Source organism: Hypomesus transpacificus, chromosome 7 (assembly GCF_021917145.1).
Source record: "Hypomesus transpacificus isolate Combined female chromosome 7, fHypTra1, whole genome shotgun sequence".
In the NCBI taxonomy this organism is placed as follows: domain Eukaryota; kingdom Metazoa; phylum Chordata; class Actinopteri; order Osmeriformes; family Osmeridae; genus Hypomesus; species Hypomesus transpacificus.
In genome coordinates, this window is record NC_061066.1 from 3,662,795 (window position 1) to 3,687,740 (window position 24,946).

A 24,946-nucleotide genomic window follows, 5' to 3' on the forward strand; every position below is an offset into this window, starting at 1 on the left:
GCGAGTCAGTGTGTGTACGGGGGTGGGGGGGTGGGGTGCCACTATGCATACTGTATGTGTGTGGATGTGCATACGCGTTTGTGTGGGTTGTCTTTCACGTTTGTGAGGCAGAGGTTAGCTATACCTTGACTACAGAGCGGTTACGTCATCGTTTACAGTCGGAGGGTCAGGCCAACATCATTGGACTCAGGGGGAGGCACCTGACTGGAAACCAAGCAGTAGTCGTGCATTGCCACAGTGAATTCGCTTCAAATGAAAGTGTCCCTCTGCACGATAAGATGTCATATACAAAGCAAACTGCCACAGGCAAATTTGTGTTTTTGGAGAAGGCCATGTCTCAAATGATGCTTTATGCATTATGAATCACTTGTAGTCTATATTGTTTGATGATTAGGACGATGGCATAATAATTGACACAGCATGTGAATTCATCTTATAATTTACATATAGTCAATTGGTTGTTTGTGGTTTACAAACCAAAAATGTACACAACAAAGCATTAGGCTTTTTAAGCTTTCTTTCATACCTTTCCGAATGAGGTCTTCGATATCTTGGTCGAAGCCCAGTCGATGACATTTGCTCCACAGTCCCATGTTGGTAGAATTGTACTGCCTGCTGCACTCGTCCGCGGCGCTCATGGCGAACAGCTGCCGGCGATTGCGAGCCAACAGCAGCTTCTCCTCCCAGTGGTCCAGCCTGGATCGGCTAGCGCGCAACGGGAGACTGTTGTTTGGGATGTAAATAAAGCCCGGGACCTTCCGGCGGCTGGAGAAACTTCGGCACCGTTCCCTATACCTCCTGGCGTCCGTTTCGTACCAGTGGTCGGAACAGATAGCCACCGCTAGCATACCCAGAGCGCAGAGAGAGAGGGAGAGCCCGGCGTAGAGCAGCAACTTCCCGGCAGCCATGCTCGCTTCTCTCAAAGCCGCATCAGCACCTCAGCATATGGACAGGTCCTCTGCGTGCAACCGCATCCAACAATTCAGCTTACATCACCCCTTAAAACCAACATTGATACCATCGTCGAGGTGCCGACATACAATTGAAGTTAATCTAGATAGCACAAGGCAATGTCTTCGTTTCAGCCGCCGAATGATGTCCTGCGAAGCCTTTGCTGCTGCAGGGGAGTGAGCAGCAGCTGCGCGGGTACAACTCGACGAGTGAAAAGATGCTTATCTCATTCCTCGCTCAACGTCCATCCGTTGCCCTTCCCATGCAATTTGCCTGAATGGGGGGAGACAACCATAGGGACGGATGTTCAAACCCATGCAGACAGTTTTAAATCAACACCATTAGCCAGCTGATCGACGTAGCCCAATAGGCTATTATTCAAATAGAATCCAACATTCTTAAGTCATCTCCAGAACCTTTACTACCACCGAATTATACGCCGTGTCTTTGCTTGTTCTAAAATATATATTTTTATTGTGTTAGTTTAATTAGCATTGTTGTGATTTTAAACAACCACCCCACCCTTGAAAAAGGCAGTCTGATGTTCGATCAAAAGCATGGCTACCCAAACTATTTGCGCAGCAGAGTAAATGGAAAACAGCTGTCACACCTTTACATTAACTAACCAGTGGTAATGGCGCGGTAATGTTTATAAAGAAAATCATGGGGTATTTACTTCACATTCCGTATGTCTATTTATTTCCAATAAGGCCGAAATATATTATGGAAAAATGATTGGTCTAGCAATGCAACTCACCGCCATAAATGCTTTAGTTATCTCATTTATTCCAAACGCAGCCGGAAACTAAAGCCTATGTGTTTGGAGTTCAAATATTCACAGCAAGCCTCTCGAAGATGTTTCTTCACTATACTGACATGCGCTGTTGGCAATTCTCAATTTATGTTGTTTGACGTGGCAGCTGCCTTCGCTCTCGTTACAAAATTATAGAGATAAAATACTGTAAAAAAACAAACTACAATGCGATAGGCTGCAATATCACGTGGGTTGGTGCAAACATTATAGGCTACACTACAAATAGCTAAAAGCCTTGACTATATACCTAGGTTTTCCAATCTGATGATGTCATGTAGGCGAGCCACTGATATTTTTTTTTTATTTACGCATCTTCAAGACACCATCGTTTATGACTGCTAATCAAATGTGTGGTACCATTTAATAAATTATGTAGTCACATATTGCTTATTTATTAATTAAATATTGTTTATTGTGGGTAATATGCTTACTTGACCAGACACATTGTCAACCCGCCCACAAAGATCTCGAAATGTAATTTGGACCTTTGGGTTCAGACCTAACTACCCTAACTATGAGACGAAGAGGATAAGAGTAAATAGGAGAAGAGACGTTTAGGCCTAGTATTTTGATGTATGGAGAAATACAATCTAATATATGTTGTTTATGACTGTATGAATAAATGAATAGACCTCTGGAAACACTGACACCACTGACTCCTGCGCATACAATAATTGCAATGTGGAAGTGTGCGGGCATGCCTGAATAATTTATGGGAGTGCTAGTGCCCACCTGTCAGTGAGTCAGCCTACAGCTGGAGAGTCATCAACTTTGCCTGTCAATGGAGCTAGCTTCCCTGGCGAAGGAAACACTACCATCTCAATAAAGAAAACGTAGTTCTCTTAACCTTATACACGTGCCTTTCACTTCAAGATAACCTATTGTAGCCCTACATTTGACCTACCCACCCATACATACTTTTTGGAAACTGGAAACAATTTCTATATATTTTTCTATGTATTTTTTGTATTATTATTATAATACATTTATTTATTTATGTATTTGGGGGTGGGGGGCAGCTTCATAATTATATCACTTTGACAACAATATTCCACTGTAGCCTATGTATTTTGCGGCACTTGTCTTGCGTTTTGACAGTCTGAGTGACACTTTGCAGATTACTAATCACTTTTAAAGTCAGACATTGCATTGTTGAAAAGTTATTTCCCACAGCTTTTCATTTTTAAACATACACTTTGAAAATTAATTTAGTTTCTACAATGCACCCAATTTGTCGATAGCTATTTGTGTACTTGTTATCTTGTTTCATTTTTTTTCATCGTCGGCGCTGTATTAATGGATACATCCACTGCTGGAGGAGATGGGACGTGATCGTAATGCTGATGGGAGCGGCTGTTAACACTGAACCTCCCCCTTCAACAGATCACCACCTAGTGGACAGACTCGCTGTCAAAACTGAGCGCGTTTTCGTAGTGACGTCAATGCCTCTCTCCCCATTTTACAGTTTAAGAAGAAATCTGTTTTTTTCCACCTAACAGTGGGAGTGGCATGCAAGCCTTTAGAGGAGGTGTGTGTGTGCGTGTGTGCGTGCGTGTGTGTGTGTGTGTGTGTGTGTGCACGCGTGTGTGTGATTGCTATAAAGCAACTAGGATCAATATTCCTTACTCTGGCCTTGCAATTGTATAGCTTGTGATGTAGCAGGCCATCTACTCAGGCCATCTAGCAACTACGGCATACTTGTCCTTCAGTGTTTGCTGTGAGGTTGTTCTGACTTGTTCTATCATTATGCCAAGCTAGATGAGTCATACTTTGCTAAGGAACATTATGTCAGGGTCCTCTGACCACCCACTCATTGCTCTAATGTTTTCATGATCAGCTCTGAAGCTGTGGGTGTATGGGGCTGGCTGGGGCACACCAGGGCAGACAGTGTACGGTTCAATGCCTGGCTGCCGTTTCACAATTTCTTGGCATTTGTCGCCATCCTGTGGTAGTATAACATAAAGAATATAAACGTCACAATCTGTCACAATCTCTCTTTTCACAATCTGTCACAATCTCTCTTTTTATGAATTGTCAAATCAGTCTGATTGAACTGTTACCATGACCAATTATAGTCTGCATCCCAAAAAAGATATTGCTTTTTGAGGAATACATTTCATTTGATAGACTCATTTATAGATTTGGCGAGTGCAAAAGCATTCCATTGCCTTTTGTTCCTCAAAGGCATTCGGTGTACTAACAGTACTCTTTTGGGTATGCCTTTGTCTAACATCAGCAGCCTGTGGAAATTAGACGTGCTTGTCCAAAGTATGACTATGGACAAGGTCATGGGCCAAATGATTGGTATCACAGTCAGGGCCCTCAGTGGACCCCCACCTGGGGTAGACCAAACTTAAACTTGGACGAGGAGATTGAGGACATAAACCAAAGGCTGAGGAAAGTCTTTGGTGTCAACGTGATGCCTGGGGATCCATCAGAAGCTGATGAGATGAATGGTAAGAAGGTCTATGTGGGATATGTCCAGAAGAAGATGGGATGCAGCGTAGTGTGAGGAGCTGAGAAGGCCCATCCAGTACACAGAGAGAATACCCAACATGTGTCATGACCAACAGGGTGATCAGACAGCCTGCACTGCCCATTTGATACATGGTGGCCAGGCTAAAATCCAAGCAGATTAGAGGTGTACTGTAATGGCCAGATGGTCCAACTAGTTAAAACTCAAAACCATAACAACAAAAATAAAACAATGAGATAAGACTGAATCACAGAAAGTATAGAGGTTAAAATAACGTGTAATAATACAATGTGTAATTATATAATCACTTTAAACTATGAAATAAACATAAGAACATTTATGTGGAACATAATATAATTTGCACCTTCAGGCCATCAAGGTTTAAGTGGAACTATATACACAAATCTAAAGTAAATGTGTTGGACGGATTGTTTACGGCGTCGGACTGTTCCGTATGCTAGATCCCATGTGGTCAACGTACATCAAAACAATATACCTTTTTAGTTGTGTATTTTTATTTATTTAAACACCTTTTGTGTTAATTAACTAATATATATGTGTACAAAAGACACATGCTAAATTAAAATATTCAGTTAGAAACGTTTTTGCCAAACGAAACACCAATCAAACCACTGCGACCTGCGTCTGCGCAGTCATCTGTTTATTCGGTCGATGGGCTTTAAACTATTCATGGCATGTCTGAAGGTTAGCTTGCTAGCGTAAAGACAACATTAAGCAGTATGTATACGTAGCTTTAAAACAACAATTAAGCTCCGAAAACAGAAATTCAATGTGTGGATTCATTCTTTAGAGGTGTGTATGCATTTGATATAACACGACTGTCTGTCTGACCAGATACAGGTACGTATTGGCTTTGAAGCCACAGTCAGTGTGCCATTTTGTCATTCATGTTGCGGCATCCTATGCCAGCATGGGCATCACATTTTGCTAAATATATTGGCAAATGCTCTTCTCTGTACATTCCAGCAATGGCCAATCTGTCCAACTATGCTGTACGCATGGGGCGCCTCAGTGCACGCATCTTTGGGGACGTGGTGCGCTCCACGGATTCCAGTTCCATGAAGGTTGTCCAGTTGTTCAAAGAGCAGCCCATGGCCCAGAGGAAGGAAGTCTACGACTGGTACCCTCAGCACAAGATCTACTATGCACTGACACAAAAGCTGAGGTTCATGGGATTGTTCAGGTAACTAGATCTCTTAACGTGTTCGAACACGATTTAAGTTGGACGCAGGCCCAGTGTTGGTCTTTAATGGAGACACTCCCTCAATAACCATATTTTCCCCCTTTTACAGAGATGAGCATGAGGACTTCAAGGACGAAATGAGGCGCCTAAAAAAACTACGAGGCAAGGGGAAACCAAAGAAAGGAGAAGGAAAGAGAGCTACCAAGAAAAAATAAGATTAACTTTGGTATTGGACTATTGTTTTACCTTGAGTGGCTAGAGTAATGGCATGACAACCACACTCACTTGTGGAGGACAGGAGTCATTCTCGAATGATGGGTCAAATTGACTTAGTAGATGTTTAACAGCTGGTCAATGGACGCCTTGTAAGCATATGTTTGCAGTTGACCAATACAAGGTTTCTGTACACATATTTCACAATGTTTTGATCTTATTTTTTACTTCCAGCTCATTATAATCTGATCATGCGTGCCTCTGATTGCATAGAGACATTACTGTATCAGTGTATGTTCATCATTCTAAAAAGCTGTGTCCCCTTTTAAGGTCAAACCATTCATTTACATGTAAAATAAAATACTTCCAAGTGCAAAATGTTTAGTTTTGATGCATTCATGACCGACAGCAAGCGTCCTAATGCAAAAACGGATTCCAGTGCTACAGCCTTTTACTATTTGCTACATTGGATGGATGAACATGGTGTTAGTCTACACTTTGCCAGCTCTGCTTTGTTGGGTTACCCAACACATTGCTTGCCAACAAGATATTGTTAGGAGGATGAATGAAAGTGCAGTGTTATACAAGTCCAGCCTCATAGACACAGATTTAAGAGCTAGTCAGTGACTAGTAGACCCCCTGATTCATCTCATATCCTTAGTCACAGCCACGGCCACCTGTTTACTCAGCTGGTGTCCAGAATGAGAAGCCAGCCCACTCATTCAATACATCTGATACATAAAAAAACATCATTGACGGTTTTTGGCAAATGGGGATTTTATAAAGACTGCACATTTAGGCCAATATTCGGGACATTGTACTCCCCAGTGCATGATGCTTTGAGTTTGTGTAAGAATATAGCCTATTGTAAATTAAGACCTGTGCAGCTGATTAAACAGTAACTCATTGAAAAACTGTTCAGATGATTTCATGAGCATGTAAACAAAAAAGCAAACAAACCAGACAATGAAAAAAGCCTTGCATTTCGAGATACTTGATGTTATTTGCAAGAAAATGTCAACAGGGTTTCAGAATCCACCTATCATTATAACCGTATTGGCTATCATGATAGGCTACTTCAGCACTGCAAACTATCAAACACCAATCAATCCCGGAACACAGTTAGTAGTAAGTAGTACCCATCTCTCATCAGATGCACTAAATCCATTCCCGTTAACCCCGAAAACAGTGTCTCTCGCGTTTCTGTCTCCCCCTCCTGTACATCTGCCTACGTTCCTTTCCTCTATTATTTTCCACTCAGTTTCTCGCAGTTTAAAATGGCGGCGTTGAGCAGCGCCGAGTCCCCACCGCCCGTCTTCAACGGAGACACCATGGACCGTGATCCGGAGCGGGAGCGGGGACTAGAAGAACTGGGTGCCGGGATCGACTCCACCTGCTGCATTGGGATACCCGAATGTCCGCAGGATGAGGAGGTATGCAACGGGGTACAGGGGATAAAGAGGAGCGAGGGGAAAGGGATTCTGAGCGGAGGTAGCTGGATGTAAATCTTCAGGAAACACCGGCTGCAATATGGATCGTGGGGATGCATTGCAGGGGGCGAGACGATGCACACAAATGTATGATTTCATCAAATATCGTGCGTTTATTAACTGACTTTAAAGACTTTTATTCCGAATTTTCGTGTAACAGCGGAGATCAATTTGTATCCCTATTTTATTCCGCAGGCTCAATGTTTATTTCAGGCCTGCCATATTTCATTCAATTTTCGCTTTATTTTTTCCAGCGCTCTTACTGCAGCTGCAGCCAACGACAGTAGGCTATCTAGCTTGCCGTTCTCAAACCATTTGGCAATGATGCGGTTGCTACTCCAAAGCCTTCCACCGTTTGCAACCCAACAAATCGCTTTTATCTTCTGTTGACATACCTACGTACTAGGATAAATGACTAAATAGTAACTTTTTATTTGATTTTGGTGAATTATTTGCGGTCACTCTGGGCCTTTATGAATTGGGGTTTGTCCTATGAAAGCCCAGCTTTGTTGTGCCTAAAACGCTACTACATTTTATATTCAACATTCCTTATTTGAGGTGGCCCATGAAGGAAAAACTGAGGAACCAAACACCCATCCGTTGGCCTATCAGTATACATTATTGCTCCACATAGACCGAAACCAAACATTGCAGTCAACCAGAAATAACATATTTAAAGTGTAGTCTTTGCCCATCAGTTATTTTTACTTGCTGACCATTCTTTTGGTCGAATTCCAAAATTGTCACAGAGCAATAATGAGCACAACAAATAAATAAAATGGTGGTCATGTACTTTCCTAAAAGTTGTTTATAAAGTTGAACATTTGAGAAATGCCAAACCATAAGATCTTGTCCTGGTAACTCATTGATTAATGTGGAGTTGATCAGTTTATTGGATAAGTATGACAAGGTCCCCAAGCCTTTTATACCACAACTATATAATTGGATCAATTAAAGACTTAATTGGCTCAGGATTTTGGTCCGTACAAAGCTGATGGGCCTACCAAGTATGGTTAGGATTTGATAGAGCTATTTGGGGTCAAAGTGATGATTGCAAAATGATCCTTTGCTCAGCTGCATTAACCCCAATTTGTACTTGAATGTTAGCCCTTTGAGCCACCAGAACTGAACTTGTCGGCTTAGCTTGCAGTCTTTGAAAGCCTGGCTGTTTGCTGGCGTCGCAAGCCAGGGTCTGGACAGAGAAGAGCCTGGGGAATGTTCCCAGGCCAAGCTCTCACCTCGGTGTGTGGGGTGATAACCTTCTGATTCCCCCGGCCGTGGACATGGCTTTCTCTCGCTCGGGGAGTGTGGGGGCAGAGAGCGGGTGTCGCTTCAGGGCCGCCCGTGGTCACGTTTTCAAGAAGGTCTATCAAAAGGCGAAATGGTTCAAGTCATCGCTTTGCTGTCTTCGTTGCAGATATGGAATATCAAGCAGATGATTAAGTTGACGCAAGAGCACCTTGAAGCACTTCTCGACAAGTTTGGTGGCGAACACAACCCCCCGTCCATATATCTCGAGGTGAGCGGAGAGACACTTGGACAAAACAGGGGCTTTGTTCCGTGTGGGTGAACAGAGCGGCCTTTAACCTCTGACCTCCCCCCCCCCTCCCCCAGGCCTACGAGGAGTACACCAGTAAGCTGGACGCCCTGCAGCAGAGGGAGCAGCAACTCCTGGAGGCCATGGGCAACGGCACCGACTTCTCCTCCTGCTCCTCCTCCCCCATGCCCGGGCTGTTGGAGGCCGCGATGGGCGGAGGGGGCAGCGGCGGGGCCCAGGCCTTCCCGTCGGCCCCAAACACCCTGGCCGTCCTGCAGACGCCTTCCGACGCCGCCCGGGCCAACCCGCGCTCTCCACAGAAGCCCATCGTCAGGGTGTTCCTGCCCAACAAGCAGAGGACTGTGGTAGGTTGGGGGGGGGGGGGGTGAGGGGGGTGCTGTGGGAAAGGGGAGGTGTAATGTCGGAGTACGTCGGTTTGATAAGCTGGGAGGCGGGGTGGGGGGGGGGGTGTATTGGGGCACAACACGCAGATTTACTCGAAGCTCAGCTCGGTTTCTACCGTGCCTCCGTGTCACCTCTGCCAGGTGTGATGACATCAGAGTACTGTTGGCCAAAAACACATCCTTCCGTAAATATTTCATGACTGTATCGCACTGTTGTGTGTTCTGTATGATCCTGTTTCGTTTTGATCACGCAGGTAAACAAAAGGCCCAGGTCTTAGTTGAGGTGTGACAGGCCACACAAGGGTGTGGCCAAAACAAATGACTGGCAGCCGAGTGACCGAGGGTTCTGACGCGACTGTGAGCTTAGTGAAATAGATGCCATGTTTGTTTGACGCCTGTTCGAACCGAGGTCGATGCTTCGAAGGAAGGGCTGTTTTTGAAATGCATTTCCCCCCCCCCCCTCCCTCTTAACAGCTTGGCGAGCCATGTGCAGCCAGGGGAATGACTGAATGTAGGTGACCCCCTTTACTTTGGTTAGCTGCACAGTGTGAAGCTGTCTGTCTGTCTCTCTCTCTGTCTCTAGGCTTCTATTTGCAAGCAGAGACAGAGACAGAGACAGAGACAGAGACAGAGACAGAGACAGAGACAGAGACAGAGACAGAGACAGACAGACAGACAGACAGACAGACAGACAGACAGACAGACAGACAGACAGACAGACAGACAGACACACAGAGTGTGGTAGAGACAGAGAGAGAGACAGAGAGAGAGACAGAGACAGAGAGACAGACAGAGAGAGAGACAGAGAGACAGACAGAGAGACAGACAGAGAGACAGACAGAGAGACAGACAGAGAGACAGACAGAGAGACAGACAGAGACAGACAGAGACAGACACAGAAGTTCCACAGCGTCTGTCCAGATTTAAGGAGAGGAAGAGGGTGAAGAACGAAGGGGATCCATATCCTTTGACAAAGCTCGATAGTTATCTCATCAAACGGCTTTGCCTCTATTTGCAAAAGCTTCAGACGAACGGATTTGATTTGGAACGCTTGACCAACAATTGAGGAAAGTCCGGTGTGTGTGATGTGATGTGTGTGTGTGTGTGTGATGTGTGCTTCAGGTTCCTGCCCGCTGTGGGATGACTGTCAGAGACTCTTTGAAGAAAGCTCTGATGATGAGGGGGTTGATCCCTGAGTGTTGCGCTGTCTACAGGATACAAGATGGGTAAGGGCCAATAACCTGTCTTTTAGAACACACATACATAACACACACACACACACACACAATTATTACTGATTGTACTGAACGTGGTCCACTGTTTCTTTGTGATCCTCTCTGCTTGTGCCGTACTGAACAATCACTCGTCCAAACGGGTGCAATGATTTGCGTACACACGGTTGATATTCACTCCGCCACAACCCAACCACGAGCTTGCCACGGAAAATCCTCTTCTTCCTGTTTCAGAGAGAAGAAGCCCATTGGCTGGGACACGGACATCTCCTGGCTGACGGGGGAGGAGCTGCACGTGGAGGTGCTGGAGAACGTGCCTCTGACGACGCACAACTTTGTGAGTACGAGGGGGATCGGTGGCAAACCGGCGAGGGCAGGACGTTCGACCGAGCACAGCACAGGCTTAGGGAGTCAGGTCGTTCAGTCCACCCGGACAATATTTGCGTCTCTTTCTGAATGTAGGGTATGTAAATAACCAGAAGGCCCATTTGTTTTGAAACCATCCAGACCACTTGTTGGAGCACACCCATCTCTAATAACTTGTATGCGAAGCTTAAATCCAAACGGGATATGAATTGATCTATAAAAAAAATAACTTATTCAATTAATATTGTGTGTTTGTGTGTGTGTCTGACAGGTGAGGAAGACATTCTTTACCCTGGCTTTCTGCGACTTCTGCCGGAAGCTTCTGTTCCAGGGCTTCCGCTGTCAGACCTGCGGCTACAAGTTCCACCAGCGCTGCAGCACCGAGGTGCCCCTCATGTGTGTCAACTACGACCAGCTGGAGTGAGTACACGCCGGGGGGGTCAGAGGTCACGTATTTAGAGATGGGTCTGTCTTCCACACCTGGGTTACAATGCTGTTTTTTAGTCATTTGATGATGGTGATGAAGTAGCCAGCCCCCCCCCCCCCCCCCCCCCCCCCCCCCCCCCGCCTTACTTTCAAACTCTACATACCCTAACTCCCAGTCGCTGTCTTGAAATACTGTTTGACCCCAAGACAAGGTTTTAACAGTAATTACTTTTGTTCCTGACTTCCTCCTATAGATTTCCTCTGAGCCTGATGTGAAGCGTTTCTCACCTTCTGTGTTTTCCTGCAGCTTGTTGCTGGTGTCCAAGTTCTTCGAGCACCACCCCATCACCCAGGAGGAGGCGTCTTCAGAGGGCACCACCCCCGTGTCTGAGGCCTACCCCTCGCTGCCCCCCTCGGACTCCCCCGGGTGGGTCGCCCGCCCCCTGTCTCAGTCACAACCACTGTTTCCCTACACGTCTGTCCGTCTAACCTGACGTTCTACCCCCCTCCTCCTCCAGGTCCCTGTGCCACGCCAGCGTGTCTCCGTCCAAGTCCATCCCCATTCCCCAGGGGTTCCGCCCCGGGGAGGAGGACCACCGCAACCAGTTTGGCCAGAGGGACCGCTCCAGCTCCGCCCCCAACGTCCATATCAACACCATCGAGCCTGTCAACATCGACGTGAGTCCTGCCTCTCTTTCTCTCTCTCTCTCTCTCTCTCTCTCTCTCTCTCTCTCTCTTTATCTCTCTCTCTTTCTTTATCTCTCTCTCTCTCTATCTCTCTTTCTTTCTCTCTCTATATATATCTCTCTCTCTATATATCTATATCTCTATCTCTTTCTCTTTATCTCTCTCTCTTTCTCTCTCTCTATATATCTCTCTTTCTATATCTCTCTCTCTATATCTCTCTCTCTATATATTTGTATCTCTCTGTCTCTATCGCTCTCTCTCCATCCCAGAAGGGTTGCTTTTGGAGGCTCGCCCATGTTTACCGCCGAGACGAGCCGGAGTGTGTTTGTTTTTACCCGACACTTCGTATTGTCTGTAATGCTGTTAAAATCTGCTGTCCGTGCCGCCAGTTTCTTCCACGGCACTAGCCTACGCAGAGAGATTCTGTGGCGACGCGTTCTGACATGTTGCCACTCCTCTGATTCCAGGACTTGATTCGAGACCAAGGTTTACAGAGGTCCGAAGGAGGTAAGGATGGAATCCTCGTTAGGGGGGGAGGCGCGGGGAGCTTCCCCCCCCCCCCCCCCACAGCATCCACTGAGCAGCTGTTCCCCTCACCCTACCTCCGCGTACCCTCTGTGTCCCACACAGTGCCCCGCAAGTTCAGACCACCTCTCTCCCGTTAAGTTCCGGCCCCTTCCGCCACGCCTGCAACCCCCGACAGGACACAACGCCACAAAAAACACAGACACTTATCCAGTCATTTTGTGTGTTGTGAAGTGGCTCCCGTCTCTTTTTAAGAGGGACACATCCCCTTTTAAGAGCCAGCCGTGCCCAGGGACATAGGCTTATTTGCCAACCGGTTCCCCATGTTGAAGGGGGAGTGTTGTACTAAGTAAAGAATGAGAAATGGGGTGGGGGTGGGTGGTCGGTTGAGTGGCTAGGCTTTAGGGCCAGTGATCGTGTGTCTGTCTCTCTCCCCACTGCAGCCCCCCCAACACACCCCGCCCGCTGCTTCAGGAAGCACCGAACACGGACCTCAAGCCCCCTCCTAAACTCCTACCCCAATGACATAGTGTTTGATTTTGAGCCCGAGCCCGTGTTCCGAGGTAGCTAGGCCTCTGTGTGTGTTTGTGTGTGCGTGTGTGTGCGTGTGCGCGCGAGTCCCCCCCCCCCCCCCCCCCCCCCCCTCCTCACCACCACCCCGCCCCTTCACCAACCACCTCCGTTTCACACCACTGTGTGTGTGTGTGTCTCTATTCTCACTCTCTCTAGCTCTCACACTCACACAATCGCTCTCTCTTTCTCTCAACCACACACACTCTTGGTCCCCTACAAGGATCTCATGGGAGTGTTGCACCAATCAGAGAAAAGACTAATTTAGCGTAGCTTACAATCATCCTCAAATCGTTTCCTCCTTCCAGTGTGTGTCTAAAATAAGACTATTAGAATAAAATAATGCAACACGGTAAAAATTCATAACTTTAGGCATATGCGTCGATAGTTTTATATGATTTTCTGTGGTTAACCAGAAGTCAGTTACCTGTTGTGATGGTGTGCTAGATTTCCCATGATTCCTCACAGAACCAGGCACCACATCACCTCCCAACAACCCACGCTCCTCTCCCCCCTGCATGTGGAGTGTGACCTCACCTCACTCACAGCACCAGGGCACAGACACAGATCCCTCAACCCTGCCCCCACCCACCCCCCACCCCCCCCAAAAAAAAAAACCCTACCGTCCCCTTCTCTTCCTTTGTGCTTCTTTCTTTCTTTGCTTCCCTCCCTCCCTCTCTCCCTCCCTCTCTCCCTCCCTCCACGCTCTCTCTCCTCCTGTTGCCGTCTTTTTGACCCTTCCGCTTTCTGTCATTTTCATCATTCTTTTATTTATTTATTTTTCTCTTCCGACCCAACCCCCTTTAAAATCCCTCCCTCCCCCCCTTCCCTTCCGGCCACCTTCCCCCCCTCTTAGGGTCCATGGCGGGACTGTCGGCCACGCCCCCGGCCTCCTTGCCCGGCTCGCTGACCAATGTGAAGGCGCCACAGAAGTCTCCGTGCCCGAGGGAGCGGAAGTCGTCATCGTCGTCCGAGGACCGCAATAAGATGGTGAGGCCTAGCGACGTCGCTAACGTAACAGAGCAATAAGATGGTGAGGCTTAGCGACGTCGCTAACGTAACAGAGCAATAAAATGGTGAGGCTTAGCGACGTCGCTAACGAAACAGAGCGGACTTGTAGCTCAGTTAGCACCTTGCTTTATGAAGAAAATAAAAAAACGGTTCTGGACCTACCCTAAATCCTCCTCTACCTCCTCCTTGTGAAGCGATATTTCAACGTGTACTTTTAGCAGTTGTATTGCTGTATGTGGCAGACTTGACTGACGCTAGTTTCTCCCCTACAGAAAACCCTGGGTAGACGGGACTCCAGCGACGACTGGGAGATCTCGGAGGGCCAGATCACCCTGGGTCAGAGGATAGGCTCCGGCTCCTTTGGAACGGTCTTCAAGGGGAAGTGGCACGGTGGGTCCCACTCCATGCTCTGCGCTCATTCATGTGGCATGGTACTGGCAAAGGGTGACCTGCTTTGACCATGTTAACCCCACCTCCTTCATCTGTGGAGAGGGGACGGATCGGAGTGTTTGGAATCACAGATCTTCTCTTTAAGAACAACTAATAATGTGCACCCCCCACAACAGGTGATGTGGCAGTGAAGATGTTGAATGTCACTGCCCCCACTCCCCAGCAACTTCAGGCCTTTAAGAACGAAGTGGGAGTCCTAAGGTAAACACTTGTTGACATATCGATGACCAGAAGCTCCACTTTCCCCCCCAAAAATGTCAGCGCATATTTTGCTTGCAAACCAAGCCCCCCCGTTTTAGGAACTGGACCAAGTCGGCTCTAACCCCTCCCCTGTCCCAAACAGGAAAACGCGTCACGTCAACATCCTGTTGTTCATGGGCTACACCACCAAGCCTCAGCTGGCCATTGTGACCCAGTGGTGTGAAGGCTCCAGCCTCTACCACCACCTGCACATCATCGAGACCAAGTTTGAGATGATCAAGCTCATCGACATCGCCCGGCAGACCGCGCAGGGCATGGAGTGAGTGGACCAATCCTAGCTTCTGTTCACCCCCACCTTTTATGCTACCCTGGACCCACTTTTTCGGATGGGTGTCAATGTGTCACGTGCCGTCGTTGTCAGCAGTTCCAGGTTGTTTTGCTTCCTTTTGGACTTGGTTAGAACGACTTCCGATTTGTTCACAACAAATTTTTTTTGAAGGCGTTTAAGAGTAGAAACTAAATGAAACGTTTTCCTGCTGAGCTTTTTTTTTGCGTCTGGCTGGTGTGTGAAGTTGTCCGTTTTTTTTTGCTAATTTTGGTTTTTGTGTTCCTCCTCCAGTTACCTGCACGCCAAGTCAATCATCCACAGAGACCTGAAGAGCAACAGTATCCTTTCTAACGCTCCCTCAGTCCCCCACAAGCCCCACCACGGCATTATGAAGCCGGAGACTCAGTCACAGTGCAAAATCCATTGTTCAAACACCATCTCCTCGATGGTTCTCCAGCTTGCTCTTCAACTTTCCTAAAACGTCGTGCCCTTAACCCGCATTTCCTTCCAGACATCTTCCTGCATGAGGACCTGACGGTGAAGATCGGGGACTTCGGCCTGGCCACGGTGAAGTCTCGCTGGAGCGGCTCCCACCAGTTCGAACAGCTTTCCGGCTCCATCTTGTGGATGGTGAGTGTACCCGCGTCATGGAGTCCATATCGTCCACCTGTATTCCTAACTGGATAGGCAGTCCTGTTGACCTGTAAGTAACGGGCATTCCGATCAACTCATTAGCCATTTTCATGAAGTCACCTTCTATTGTAAAGATGAAAAGACCTAGTTGGTTGCTGTGGAGACATTTGCATACTATTACACCCCAAAAAAACATAAAACATTGGTAATGGCACTTCAATCTTGGATCAACCTACAGAGATTGACATGGCTTCGCTTGAACAACGTCTGCTAATTCCGCGGCAGTCTGCTGATGTCACAGTGGCTTTGACCTATTTTGCTCTGGCGGTTCTGTAACAAGGTTTGACCGCTAAGATGGAACTTCTTCCGTCTCCCTCCGCAGGCTCCAGAAGTGATCCGCCTGCAGGACAAGAACCCCTACAGCTTCCAGTCAGACGTTTACGCCTTTGGCATTGTGTTGTACGAGCTTATGTCTGGTTATCTGCCCTACTCCAACATTAACAACCGAGACCAGGTGAGAGCAGATTCTGGTCCAGACAGATTCTTCTCCCCAGAACTCCTATAGGTCAAATGCTGATTTTTAAACTCTCTTGGAAGTCACTTTGGATAAAAGCGTCTGCTAAATGCATACATGTAAATGTAAACAAACCTGGTGCACTGGTATTAGTAATGTACTTTCCAGTCACTTTTCCAGACTTTTCAAGTCTCTCCTCAAGGTTTGATGTGTCCAAACAGGCAGTGACAAAACAAGGGGAAGACCCACATTTGAAAACAGCCTAAACATTTTCCAGAATCCTGTCTCCGGCTCACATGTAGATGAGGTGCACGTGTGTTTAAAACCACAGAGGGGGAACTCCCACTTGCAGCCCTGAGGGGGAAACGATGCAGAAGTCAGATGATTAGCTCTTGTTGCCTTGTCGTTAATCATCACCCTGAGCAGACATGTTGGGTATTCCTGTTTTTCATGAGTTCAGAGTAAGTTAACCCCCGACACCCATTTCCTGTGTAGATCATCTTCATGGTTGGCCGAGGCTACCTGTCTCCGGACCTCAGCAAGGTGCGCAGCAACTGCCCCAAGGCCATGAGGAGACTCATGGCCGACTGCTTGAAGAAGAAGAGAGAGGAGAGGCCCCTCTTCCCACAGGTAAACCAACACACGCGCTACTGCCTCACAATGTGAACATGATCATCACGCCGTTGATGTCAAAGACTTGAAATCGGAACTATTGTAAGCTTGGCAACTGCCGGCAGTCTTTGACAGGGCAACGTGAACTTTCATTCCTCCATTTGGGACAGGTTCTGTTTCTTTTATTTGCTCCGGCCTTCCCAAACATTTAAATACTTGCCTGTCCAATGAAGCTAGGTAAGGCATTGCATTTAAGTAAAGGCGTGAAGGAAAATGAAACTGAAAAAAGCCTCTGTGTGTGTCCATGTTTACTCTGGCGCCACCAGGGGGCCTCAGAGTGCTACATGGGGCAGCTGTGTGGAGGCAGACAGGCCCAGGAAGCTCTCTTTTTTACATAAGGAAAACAAACAGGATACAAAAGATTGTCATCACAGTGTCAGGGGGTGGTTGGTTAGTTAGTTACTGTGCTCAGTTACTTTGGCTAGGCAGAACAGCCACCCTGTGTGTAATAACCTTCTTGAAATAATACAATTCAAGAATGGAAATGTAACGGAATGGATTGGGAGGAGTTGAGGGTCCAGGAAATTCCCTCCTGGTTTTAAGAGTGCCGTCTGCTTGTAGTTCTATGAGTCCGTTTTCTGATAAGGTTCAATAAACAACGTTTCCAGTCACTTTGGGGGGGGGGACAGAGCAGGCCCTCTCTCCAAACCGAAGGGGTTCAAACTGCTGCTGACTTCCTGTGAACTCAACGATGTGTACCATGATGCCCCTCCCTTCAGATCCTGGCGTCCATCGAGCTGCTGGCTCGCTCCTTGCCCAAGATCCACCGCAGCGCCTCCGAGCCCTCGCTGAACCGCGCCGGCTTCCAGACAGAGGACTTCAGCCTCTACGCCTGCGCCTCCCCCAAAACTCCCATCCAGGCTGGGGGCTACGGTGAGCAACACACGCTCACGCGTATACACGTCAACTTAGTCACGTCTCATACGCAGTTGCACGCCAGACAAATCGACAGACTGCCCTCATTGAAGCATGCCTAAAAAGCTGACTCTATTACGCACACCGAACAGGGAGTATCCATGTCATACATAAACTAATAAATCTATGTGCAGTAACTACCTTTTAATAAGAGCCCTAGAGGACCTGCAGTATTTTCAACAGTTCAGAAGTATAATCTTGTGAAAGAGCCATGATGTCAATGTTGAAGTGTTGCTGTGCTGGCGTCGGGGTGTGCATGCTGATGGCCTCTCTCTCTTCTCCCTCCCTCTCTCTCCCTTTTCCAGGGGAGTTTTCAGCATTTAAATAAGTGCTGCTGATTTTGACAGTCCATCCCTCGTCACTTCTCAACAAGTATTATGTTCTACGGTGGATTCCTTCATTACAAAAAACAAAAAAAGTTATATATAGATATATATCTATATATATATATACATATAGATATATATCTATATATCTCAAAGAATGTGCTGTTTACTTCCTGTTTGAAACATGAAGGGAACAGCCCTGGAGCAGCCCACTTTGGCAGGTCTCCGTTGGGAAATTGCCACATTGACAAACAAAAAAAAAAAAACATCAAATCCCCCAAAAAACATTGAAAATGGGTTCTTAAGTGAGGTAGAACGACACGGGATGAAGAGAAGGTAAAAGGCGTGTCGGGATAAAAGCCCCACCAAACACGCTTGAGTGGGGGCTTGGGAGTAGGAGGTCTCGGAGATGAGGGTGAAGAAGGGGAGGTCGGCAGAGGTCAAAGGTGTTGGCCACACGTGCCTCGTCATCTCCTGGCCAATAGGAAATGATTAAAGGCAAGTGGGCCGGGCCACAGGAAGAGCACTCGGACCAATGACGACACAGGGCTGGAGGACGGAGTGGCCGGCCTCCCTGTCTGCCCATCGGTTGTAGAGAAGTGGATGGATCAGGTTTAAGCCAGTCATTGAGAGGAGCTGGAGGCCACAGTGGACAACGCTAACAGGGCAATGACTTAAAAGATATTGATAGAAATCTTTCTCTCTTCATCATTTGGATCCCAGTGCGTGGGGAATTGCCGGCGTTGAGCTTTTTGGGAGAGTTTCATTCGATGAAGGAGACGGGTTGCTCACCATTTTTGGAGCAGAGTGGTTTTCTCCCTCGGAGCCACACACAGTGCTAATTCACTTGCCTCAAGCATTACAGGATTGAAGTATTACGACGTCCCCCACCAGTCCCTTCAATGTCCCCCCCACCTCGACCCTTCAATGTCCCCCCCCCCCACCTCGCCCATCCCCGTGTCTTGCCTTCTGAATTGCCTCAGCCGAAACCCACACCCGTGTCCAGACAACCGTCCGAAATTCCTTCCGCCTCGTCTCCAGGGAGGAAACGACACCGTGGCGTCTGCTTGACAAACGGGTATATGGCGACGGACGGCGTGTGATACCAAGATGGCCGCCAGTGCCTCTCTTTGTTTCTCTGTCTCTCTCTCGTCTCTCTGGACTGAATGGCAGTATTCCCGGGACTTGAGCAGGGATGGATAAAGAGGATGTCGTCGCCCTCCCCCCCCCGTCCCCCCCCTTCACTAGCCCGTCCCCAGCCCTGCCTCATTTGGGCACGGCAGCACACATCTTTCCATCGTTTTGGGGGGAAACATTTTGCTAGTGTGTTTGTACTTGTAAGGAAAAGACACGGGGGGTGCCCCCCCGCCCCCCTCCCCCCTAAATCCATTCAAGTCCCTGGCCCGAGTGAAGAGTCCACATAGGGAAGTCTGTTTCACTCTCAGCTGCTACTTTCAAGGTTTACATTGCACTGTGCCGTTAGTAGTTGGACTGCTCTTTGCAACTTGTGGCTTCTCCCAGCTTTGCTGCACATACAGAAATTTTTTTAAGGCAGTGGTGCCATCAATGTAACTTAAGCTCTGTTTTCTTTTATTTTGGGGGCGGGGGGGTTAGTTTTTATTTGTTTCCTTTTTTTGTTTTCTGCCACAAACCCCAAACTCTGATTCTCTTGATAGCAAGTGCATGACGTCTCATTGGTAGGATTTTCCCTTCTTGTTGTGGCTTTAATATTGCACTCGGCTTCAGAAAATACTAAAAGAAACGGCCAGGCCAGACCAACCTGCTGAAAAGACTTCTCAAATCCTGTTTGGCTCAGGCTGGATGTTTTTTTCCCCATCCCTTCTGTCCTTTATCTAAACATGCACCTGTACTTTGTCATTCCAGCGTGTGTCTCAAAGGTCATAGTTATTTTACGGTTTATATCTTTTATTTTGTTGGATGTCGTTTGCCTTTTTCTCTTTTGACAGGCAGGCCTGCGAACTTATTTATGTGAATTAAATATTGTTTTTCTGTTCCTTTTGGTTTGTGGCAGGGGGGGGGCAAAACTTTTTATTTGAAGCCATTCTTTCTTTAACTGCTTGTGTGGTCATTGTGACATGTGTACTTGCACTTTGTAGAGATGAGATCGAAAGCAAATGAGCGACTTGCCTTTTCTTTTCTGTTTTTTTTTATTGACAAATAAATTGTCATGACAGAATGCTGAGTCTGTTACCCCAAATTCAATTTCCTCTGTGGGAGCTGAACTGAGCAAAGTGGGAATTGGAAAGCCAAAGTATGTGTATTAAGGGCCAATAATGAGTGTTTTCTGGAAGGCCGCATACCACACGGTGCTGTCAAGCAGTTAAAACCATAAAACAAGTTATCTGCAATGACAGCCGGCTTTAACACTGCTTTCGTAGAGTCTCGAGTGTTGCAGTAAGCTAGGTCTACGCTGTCCGTTATTTTACAAATGCACGCTAATGCAGATGTTGGCGCTAGCTCTCTGCCTCTCTACACACTGGGGTTTGGTGTTGAATCTGTCTTGGCCTACATTTATGTGGAAAAACAGCAAACCTTACAGGAACTCAGAAGGTCAAGTACAAACCTGGCAACACCCATTCCAAAGGGCAATGGAGATACATTCTTGAAGATGGCACAGAAGAAGATTTGATTGTTGCCTTGATATATATAAATATATACATATGTACATTTATTTTTCAGAGGGACGTGTAAATGCATTTGTTTCTATCTTTCCCTCTCGCTGGGCCACCTTTTAGTTTCACTGTTACAAAACCTAAGATGTAATACTGAAGAGCTGAGCGGTAGTTTTATTTTTTAAGTGTTGTATTTATTTTAGAGATGTTGTTATTTTATATGAGAATGCAGTTACAGAGGTGTCTCTTATGAATCATAGCTCCGTTGAAGCGAAGGGACCCTGCAGGACCTAACAGAACCTGAATTTCTTTGACTTCTATCTTTCTCATCCCACTCTTTGGCTCTTTCTGGCTTTTGTGTCTAACTTAAGTGTTTCACCCTTCTATTTTTTTGGAGAGTTACTTTTTTTCGTGGGACTCTTTTCACATTCCTCCTTACCTGCACCTTAGACACCCTACCTTCTCCACCCCCACTTCGACTGAGAACTATCATTCAATCTTTTGGGAGATTATTTTCACCTGTAAATAACTGTACAAAAGAAGTACTGTCTGTCTGCAAGAAGGCATGGAGACTAAACATGAAATGAGCTATAAAACGTTTAAATGAAGAAATCAAAGGTGAAAAGGACATTTTGATAGATGACATTCTGAGAAAAATGTTTGTGTACAAATATTTAAGACTGTATTATATGAAAAGGAGAAAGAGCTTAATGTATTTGTTGTGAATATGAAAAACGGATATATTAAAGAAGTGCATGAAAACTGTACTGCTTGTGCGCGCATGGTCTTTTCCTAGCTGCACAACAGCAGGCCTGGGCAGAGGCCGTTCAATGCTTCACTTTCACAGCAAGGTTGCTGGAGGTGGTCTTCTGGTTGGCCAACCAGACCACACGATGGCAGTACCTACCACTGCCATCTGTCATCTGCAACTGTTTTAACAATGCACAGAGTTGTGTTTAAGATAATATAGTACTATTGTAGATACAAAGGGATATTTAATAAAAATGCAACTGTCCAGGGCTGTGTCAGGACAACAGAGCTTGCTTTGTTCTTGTGTCATCCTCACCAACATAACAAATGATCAACTCACCATCCAAGGTCATAAATGGATAGCTAACCTAACATCATACACATAGCCATATTACTTAGTACAGTTTAAATGGCATGTTTTCAACCATCCTATAGTTGAATATAGATGTTCATTGCTTGACATGAGGAACAAGAACAATGTTCCTTTTGCTTTTTGTCCTTAGCGTATACATTTAGGGCTTTCATTTAGTTTGTGTGCTTTGCTGTGATTGCTCTGGAATATTCTCTGACAGTTGATAATCTCAAACAGACAGGCACACATCTGATGACTATTTTTCCGCTCAGGAAACCCAAGGCAGAGAAATCAATTTCACACCATGTCAAGCTGAATTTATTAGACTATACAGAAATTCTAAACCAACTGAAGTTACCTACTATTAAACAAATCACAAATAATTAATGGGTGATTATCTGACAACAGCTCAATCATGCAACAAATAGTGGCAGTTTTATCATAGAAAACAACAGAAGTTGTCGTCAAACCCCCTTCATGAGAATTACAACACAGTTCATGCATTGTTGTGCATCATGCAATTTAAAAGTGATTTGTTTTCTTCCAAATACAATTATTTATTTCATGGTGCATTGAAGTTGTGCACGCGTCATTGAGCAACGTGTGATGACAACCTTGCAACCGAACAGTGAGTTAAGCTTTCAACTCGGATGAAGACCCCACCCCCTCCATCAAAGATCAGGAACGTCGCACGGGTCTGCTCTGAGCTACTGGGGCTTAATTAAGGTAGGTGTGGTCATAGGCGACAGGACAAAGTCCAACAGGCACACTCTAGCACATTGTCTGCTGGATTCCCGAGACCGACATAGGCGCTCCATGGACACTGAAGGTGACTTAACATGACACCTCCATCTCAGTTTGATGACCAGTTTCACAATGTCTCTTTAAACCTGCTGAAATATGGTAATGCAAGCCGTAAAAAATCTTTACAGCCACTTTATAAAAACCCGGAGTGGACCCGAGTCTTACGACCGCCATTTCCTTTTAAATGCCAGTTTATATGATCCTTTTCCAACATGGCCGCCTCATTTAGACAATAACTTCTTCCTTTGTCTTGCGTGCGTTCAGGTGCACCAAAGCTTGAAGCGGCCCTAAATCTATCAGGATGGTGTTCCTTCCACACATATTTCCACCCGGCTGCGAGGTTGAAAACACCCTACAGTGAATTCAATGTGTTGAAGTGACTCTCTTTAACATTCACGTAATGTTCTCATAGGAAACCAGTCTACATCTGTTTGCCTATAATGTCAGAGGCTGTGATGGATAGTGTTCTGGTTTAGACCTTGTTATCCTGCTTGGTTTCTGTACTTATTGTGTATTTGTTTTCACTAAAGCACTGTTTAACCAATCGGATCAAGGTGATTTACACCCCACCCTTACAAACACACCACACACACACGCACAGATATCACACACACACACAGTTCCTAGCTCAGCACTGCCCTGTCACACTACAGACGGACTTCTTCATTGAATGTCTCCTTCAGGGTGCCGTGTGTGTCCAGCAGGCTGTAGCTGAGTGTGGCGTCCTTTACATTAAAGGTTCATGAGATGCAAGCCGGCTCCTGGCTCGGCCTGACGCATCATCAATAAGGGACGGTCGGCAGGCGAGGAAAGAGCTGGAGACCAGAATGTCGCCAGGTCGACTGTTGCTCATGTAAGCCACAGTAAAGAGAAAACGTCTCTGACGGTGCATTCTCACACACACCCGCACAAACTCACACACGTACACATGCACAGAAATACAATCAGAAAACAAAACATAACAAAAGCTGCATTGGCCAGTGAATGAAAGTATCCACAGGAGCAAAGATTAATGAATCAATCAATCAGTGTTGTGTGAAGGCAAACCCGTCATGCTGCACATTCATGTCAACATGTGCTTTTGTTATTTTAATTAAACATTGAAGGACAGAACAGATAGAGAGGATTACATCCTTCTTTGTCTAACAGAGGCTTTTCCCCTGGCCAATACTGGGCAGTTAAGAGAGCATTTAGTATTCTCGTCCAACAGGAGTCCTCCCTTTGCCAAGGGAGATAACAGAGAATTAGAAATAAACAGGGTAATCAATTTTTATATATCCGCTTGGGTGTGTTTGTGTGTGTGTTTGTTTGTGTGTGTGTAAATGCCAAAGATTAACGTACGAGGAGACAGTGTGATTACAAAGCGGCACTTTCTGCTTTCACGGAGAGCTAATGTGGATACTTTCCACGGACAGGCTACCGACCCACATTAATATCAACCGTATGCACTGGAGTTGAGTTACTACGTCCTTATCAAATTCCCCGGCCTCTTGGTAACTATTCATTTCACTTACTATAGAGTGGGCGTTCTCTTCTGCCTGTAACTAAGTAGCACAGGCGTGTACATTTTACAGGGACGTGACTGTGAGCAAATAATTGCTGCTCTTGCGTCAGATTCCGCCCTTGTGCACCGAGGACCACATCCAAGGACAGATCCAGCTGGGGGAATTTCCGTAATTGCGTCTCAGAGATTCCATCCCCCGTCCATCGAGATAGGAGAGCCCCTGGTGCCAAACTGCACCCCTTCTAATTGGGTTGTTAGTGTTGAGAACACAGCAGTTTAGTTAGCTATCGTATGCAATGTGTGCCCCAATTCATTAGCCAGACTTAACTCCCAGGAGATAGCATTGCTGCGCTCAGTGACTCACCCATTCTCATATTAATCGCCGTTCTCTTCCATTGCACTTGCAGGGCCCTCTTACGACTTTAACACCAGTCACAGTCACCGTTACAAGACTACTTGTGGAGTGCTACGAAAGATGTGAATCCGAGGCAAAAAGGCCATTTCCCTTGACAGCGGTCAATTATGCATAGCAACGGTCAAATATGGAAGAATAGTTGACCACAGAACGTTGGGAAGTGAATGGTGCATTCTACAGCATTAAGAAGAGCCGTGTAATAATGTGCTATGCTAAACATACTGTCAGGGCTGGAGCCATTGGGAGAGCCAGAGCACGTCCAGACGATGCCAGCGTGTACACGTTGTTGCTCCTCCTGCTGTTATGGTGGGAAGACGTCCTCCCCCCCCCCGCCCCCCCCCCCCCCCCACACACACACACACACGCACGCACGCATACACACTCTAACACAGCAGTGACGTCCCAATGGAGCAAGCTGTCTCTCACTCTTTCACTCTCACTATGTTTCTCTCTCCCTCTGTCTCCCCCCTCTCCCTCTCAGTTTTTTTATCAGGAGGGGGTGGGAGGAGGGCTGGAGGAGTCGGGACGGCAGTGCAGAGAGAG

The 24,946-nt window shown here is 46.5% G+C and overlaps 3 protein-coding genes across 5 annotated transcripts in view; 2 read left to right on the plus strand and 1 right to left on the minus strand.

The window, feature by feature from the left end:
- tmem178b (transmembrane protein 178B) overlaps positions 1–1,821 on the minus strand; it is a 59,978-nt gene extending 58,157 nt beyond the window's left edge. The window contains exons 1-2 of the mRNA XM_047023317.1: positions 1,709–1,821; positions 527–1,224 (exon numbers count right to left, since the gene is read on the minus strand). Coding sequence (XP_046879273.1) covers positions 527–908 — 382 coding nt within the window. The 5' untranslated portion in view covers positions 909–1,224; positions 1,709–1,821. The remainder of the gene's footprint in view (positions 1–526; positions 1,225–1,708) is intronic.
- A 3,070-nt stretch (positions 1,822–4,891) lies between these two features.
- Positions 4,892–6,036, plus strand: mrps33 (mitochondrial ribosomal protein S33). 2 transcript variants are annotated; one of them, XM_047022663.1, is made up of 3 exons: positions 4,892–5,102; positions 5,229–5,445; positions 5,555–6,036. In XM_047022663.1, exons 2-3 carry the CDS (start codon positions 5,231–5,233, stop codon positions 5,658–5,660), a joined length of 321 nt encoding a protein of 106 aa, XP_046878619.1. In that variant the 5' UTR covers positions 4,892–5,102; positions 5,229–5,230; the 3' UTR covers positions 5,661–6,036. The 2 variants fall into 2 exon arrangements, with proteins under 2 accessions (XP_046878619.1, XP_046878620.1); XM_047022664.1 differs by having other exon boundaries at positions 4,892–5,054.
- An 892-nt stretch (positions 6,037–6,928) lies between these two features.
- braf (B-Raf proto-oncogene, serine/threonine kinase) lies at positions 6,929–21,345 on the plus strand. 2 transcript variants are annotated; one of them, XM_047022660.1, is made up of 20 exons: positions 6,929–7,091; positions 8,566–8,667; positions 8,763–9,050; positions 10,212–10,315; positions 10,556–10,658; positions 10,959–11,107; positions 11,421–11,540; positions 11,632–11,791; positions 12,268–12,307; positions 12,769–12,888; positions 13,752–13,885; positions 14,179–14,296; positions 14,473–14,557; positions 14,700–14,876; positions 15,177–15,223; positions 15,397–15,515; positions 15,901–16,032; positions 16,528–16,662; positions 17,424–17,577; positions 17,925–21,345. In XM_047022660.1, the coding sequence occupies exons 1-20, from the start codon at positions 6,936–6,938 to the stop codon at positions 17,945–17,947; spliced, it is 2,466 nt and encodes an 821-aa protein (XP_046878616.1). In that variant the 5' UTR covers positions 6,929–6,935; the 3' UTR covers positions 17,948–21,345. The 2 variants fall into 2 exon arrangements, with proteins under 2 accessions (XP_046878616.1, XP_046878617.1); XM_047022661.1 differs by lacking the exon at positions 12,769–12,888.
- The last annotated feature ends 3,601 nt before the right edge of the window (positions 21,346–24,946 follow it).

Excerpts from the sequence above, each read along its gene's own strand:
- mrps33 (XM_047022663.1), top strand. The coding sequence starts at position 5,231 with ATGGCCAATCTGTCCAACTATGCTGTACGCATGGGGCGCCTCAGTGCA. Across the intron at positions 5,446-5,554 it reads AGGTTCATGGGATTGTTCAG|AGATGAGCATGAGGACTTCA; the intron begins GTAACTAGATCT and ends CCCCTTTTACAG.
- braf (XM_047022660.1), top strand. The coding sequence starts at position 6,936 with ATGGCGGCGTTGAGCAGCGCCGAGTCCCCACCGCCCGTCTTCAACGGA. Across the intron at positions 10,659-10,958 it reads CTCTGACGACGCACAACTTT|GTGAGGAAGACATTCTTTAC; the intron begins GTGAGTACGAGG and ends TGTGTCTGACAG. Across the intron at positions 14,297-14,472 it reads CTTCAAGGGGAAGTGGCACG|GTGATGTGGCAGTGAAGATG; the intron begins GTGGGTCCCACT and ends CCCCCACAACAG.